The sequence below is a fragment of the Triticum dicoccoides genome, chromosome 2A (assembly GCF_002162155.2).
Source record: "Triticum dicoccoides isolate Atlit2015 ecotype Zavitan chromosome 2A, WEW_v2.0, whole genome shotgun sequence".
Taxonomy (NCBI): domain Eukaryota; kingdom Viridiplantae; phylum Streptophyta; class Magnoliopsida; order Poales; family Poaceae; genus Triticum; species Triticum dicoccoides.
This window is the reverse complement of record NC_041382.1, coordinates 738,442,815-738,446,934: the sequence shown is the minus strand read 5'-3', so window position 1 is coordinate 738,446,934 and position 4,120 is coordinate 738,442,815. Positions and strand designations below refer to the sequence as shown.

General features: G+C 44.7%; 1 protein-coding gene across 1 annotated transcript in view; it reads left to right on the top strand.

The window, feature by feature from the left end:
- LOC119356805 (endonuclease 4-like) overlaps nucleotides 1-2,231 on the top strand; it is a 2,844-nt gene extending 613 nt beyond the window's left edge. The window contains exons 3-8 of the mRNA XM_037623794.1: nucleotides 835-927; nucleotides 1,050-1,189; nucleotides 1,291-1,383; nucleotides 1,482-1,549; nucleotides 1,638-1,708; nucleotides 1,799-2,231. Of these exons, the coding sequence (XP_037479691.1) occupies nucleotides 835-927; nucleotides 1,050-1,189; nucleotides 1,291-1,383; nucleotides 1,482-1,549; nucleotides 1,638-1,708; nucleotides 1,799-1,917 (584 nt within the window). The 3' untranslated portion in view covers nucleotides 1,918-2,231. The remainder of the gene's footprint in view (nucleotides 1-834; nucleotides 928-1,049; nucleotides 1,190-1,290; nucleotides 1,384-1,481; nucleotides 1,550-1,637; nucleotides 1,709-1,798) is intronic.
- The last annotated feature ends 1,889 nt before the right edge of the window (nucleotides 2,232-4,120 follow it).

Genomic DNA, 4,120 nt, shown 5'->3' with positions numbered 1-4,120 from the left:
CTCTCTCTCTCTCTCTCTCATAGTCTCATGCTTGCTCTGAACCTTCGATGCATGCATGGCGCCGGGCATATGCATGCATCGATACAACTTGAGCTATTGATTACTTTTTTTTTGGAGGGAATAGCTGTTGACTGTTGTTTACTTTTATTTACTCTCACAACAAGCAAATACGGTAATTTTTAAACTTTTGTACTACCCTAGTAACAGCAGCATGTCACGATCGGTAGTTAAGCGCGCTTTGACCTTTGAGCCCGTACGTACGTGCCTAATTAGAGGCCCGTCCCGATCGACACGTTGCGTGCGTCCACCTGCTACTGAGCTAGCAACCCATCCATCCATCCATCCATCCATCCATGTGTCTGGTGAGTGGCGGTTAGAGCTAACTGCATCAACATCGTTCAAATAAAAAGGCATATGCCAACAGTTCCCATCTTTGATGGATCGCATCGCATCTCACAAGGAATATTATCATGCATTTGGGGCGAGTCATTATCAGCTTGACTGGACGGTGAAATGTTTTTTTTAGGGAATGGACGGTGAAATGTTGACTGGTGGCTGTCCTGCCAATCGGGTATGGGTTTGCTTGGCTGATTGGGCAAGGGAGTTGGTAGGTGGTGGTAGGTCCTCGTCACCGAATGACAGTTAGAGTGCATGCACCACAAGCTAATGTAACAGTCGTGGAGTTCCACACCGTCGGCGTCGGGGCAGCATAGCAAGATGCGGCTAGAGTTCCACAAGCAACAACAACTACTGAAAGCCAATCACATACATGATCGCATATGAGAATTACACACGTGTCTCACGTTATGCTTCGATTGCACTGATTTTGGACAGGGGACTGTCATGACACCAAGGGTAACAAGAACGTGTGCGTGGTCGGGGCCATCAACAACTACACGGCCGCGCTCCAGGACTCGTCCAGCCCATGTAAGCATCACTGATCGACACCCCGTGTTCATCAGTTAGTAACATGCATGCTGGTAGCTAGAATGCCATGGATGATCTTCCCGGCCTCATGCATGCGTTGTATTCATTGCCATCGATGGCAGTTGACCCGACGGAGAGCCTGATGTTCCTGGCGCACTTCGTGGGCGACGTGCACCAGCCGCTGCACTGCGGCCACGTCGACGACCTCGGCGGCAACACCATCAAACTCCGCTGGTACAAGAGGAAGAGCAACCTGCACCACGTACGCATACCAGGACACTCGTCTCAGCTCCATGCATGATTCAATCCTAGCTACTCACTGTCCAGCTAATTGACTTGGGTGTTGTGTTTCCAAACTACTAGGTGTGGGACTCGGACGTGATCACGCAGGCCATGAAGGACTTCTTCGACAAGGACCAGGACGCCATGATCGAGTCCATCCAGCGCAACATCACCGTAAGCTACCTCACTAGTCACCTCTGCACCGCATTTCACTCCATTGCTTCAGCTTAATTTCACCTCGAGCAACTTTTGATTGAGTTGATCTCTTGCAGGACGACTGGTCCAGCGAGGAGAAGCAGTGGGAGACGTGCCGCAGCAAAACCACCACCTGCGCTGAAAAGTAAGCTCAACAGTCATCACGATGATGCAATCCAATCTGGTATGTTCAGAGGCTGAATCTGACGGCTGAGAACGACCGAATGCTGCAGGTACGCCCAGGAGAGCGCGTTGCTGGCATGCGACGCGTACGAGGGCGTCGAGCAGGACGACACCCTAGGAGGTACACCAGATTAATAAGATTAGATTAGATGCTTATATGCGTGATTCTTTGGGATAAGTGTGATGGGATCTCCTTGAAACTGGACTGCAGATGAGTACTACTTCAAGGCGCTGCCGGTCGTTCAGAAGAGGCTCGCCCAGGGGGGCGTGAGGCTGGCGGCGATCCTCAACCGGATTTTCAGCGGGAACGGCAGGCTGCAGAGCATCTGATCGACACAGTTTCGAAGAAATTGAGGAAGAATAATAATAAGATCATCGTGTTTGACCAGCGTTATATCTTCGGCAAAATCACCGAATTCACGATTAGATTTGTATTTGTTATCGGTCCACCAAAGCAGCTTAGAGTCGCTGCTGCAGGCCTGCAGCAAATCATTGTATCTGTATGTATGCACGTATATGCCGGTGTCTTGAACTCTTGATTAACTACATTGTATCCTCTTGGTCGAAGGGGCTTAGAGTTGCGGCAGCGAATCATTGTATGTATTATTGATTGACACCATCTTGTCATCTTCGTTTCCTCTGTACGATAGCGATCTACTTTCATGTGATTGTGACCTTTTCGTTTATGCTAAAATAATCTACTTGAGCTACACAAAAGACTGTCGCCGACGTGTCGCATCATAGCCAGTTGGATAGATTGGTCTCTATTTCAAGCAAAAGGCAAGGCAAATACCCAGCTATGCTATGAGTTAGCCGGTAGATAAAACCGTGTCCATAATCCAGACTTGCATTCAGAGTGCAAAAGCAGGTAAGAGGTCAGTTCCGATCAATAACACTAGAGTCACGGACAATCACTGGCGTTTTACGGGGCTTGCTTTTAACAAATCTCTCTGCCCCCCCCCCCCCCCCCCTCCCCTGATTTTCAGGGGTGTGTGGGGCCTTCCCCTCTGCAATTCTACTGGTCCACCTCATGTAGCCCGTGAATCCCGTATTAAAACACCCTGTTGATGTAGCATTGTTCAGATAGATTGTTCATGAAGGAAAACACAACATTTATCCTTTTCATGTCTACAGGGTTAAAGATTGACTTTCATAAAAGCGAATTGTTCTATTTTGAAAGAGCTAATGACGAACAAGATGCGTACAAACAAATGTTCGGGTGCGAATTGGGGGCTTTACCTTTCACGTATTTGGGTACACCAATCCATCATCGTAAGCTGACAAACAGAGAATGGAAGTGCATTGAAGATCGATTTGAGAAGAAACTGAGCCCCTGGAAGGGCAAGCTGATGTCATACGAAGGCCGATTAATTCTCATTAATTCGGTTCTCACGAGTATGCCCATGTTTCTCTTGTCCTTTTTCGAGGTCCCAATTGAAGTTCGGAAAAGGCTTGACTTCTATCGATCACATTTCTTCTAGCAAGTAATTGTGCTGACAAGTAATTAAGCTCTCGTCATCATAATCCCTGATCTACATGCATGGATCTACTCATGGAAACTGCATACAATTCTAAATCTTCAGTCCACGTGTCTTTTCTTTAAAGGACTTTTATAACTATCAAACATTCGGATTTTAGCAATAGGCAAGAGCGATTTTTACTTCACTCTAATTATATACATGCATGCATTACAATGACTAATTTTTCTTTCACGTGCACTCCTCCCTCTAATTACATGCATATATGCACTAAAGGACGAAAAACTGATGTTATCCTAGATTCCTTCTTTTTTCAAACTTTAAAATGTTTTGTAGCTCCGCCGCTCCGATTGAAAAACCGTCTTCACAAAAAAAAATCGTCTCAACGAGATTTTCGAAATTAGATCCTATGTTGATATGTTTTGATAATTTTTTTTTCGAACCAAAAGTTACCACATCTGGGCTACGTAAGTTATCTTGTCTGTAATACATTAATTACCGTGTCATTTACACAAAAGTTTCTCGTGGTATGTTTTCAACAAACTTTTATCCCAGGGTTAAAAAATGATTATGATGTTTGCAGTGAGTTATCAGCTTTGTTGTTTATATTACCATGTTCCGCAAAAGTTATCGAGGTATGTTTTTCAACAATATTCATTCCCTCGGTCAAAAAATTACCGCGATATTTGTATATGAGTTATCAGCTCTCATGTGCGTGTATTATTATATTGTTTACACATGAGTTATTGGGAGGCATTTTTAACAACATTTTTCCTTGGTATATTCCGACGACTTTTTTCGGACAAAAAGTTATCATGCCCATACTACGTAAATTATCACATCTTTGGTACATAAGTTATCAGCTTGTTACCACAAAAACTACCAGGGCATAAAAATGATTTCTCTTACCTTCTCCCCACATGCATGCATACACTAGAGGACATAAAAAGCTAATGTCGTCCTACATTCTCCTATTTCGAAACTCAATTTTTTGACCTCAAAAAACGTTGGTCTGATCAAAAAGCCGTTTCAACATAGAAAATTTGACGCGGCCA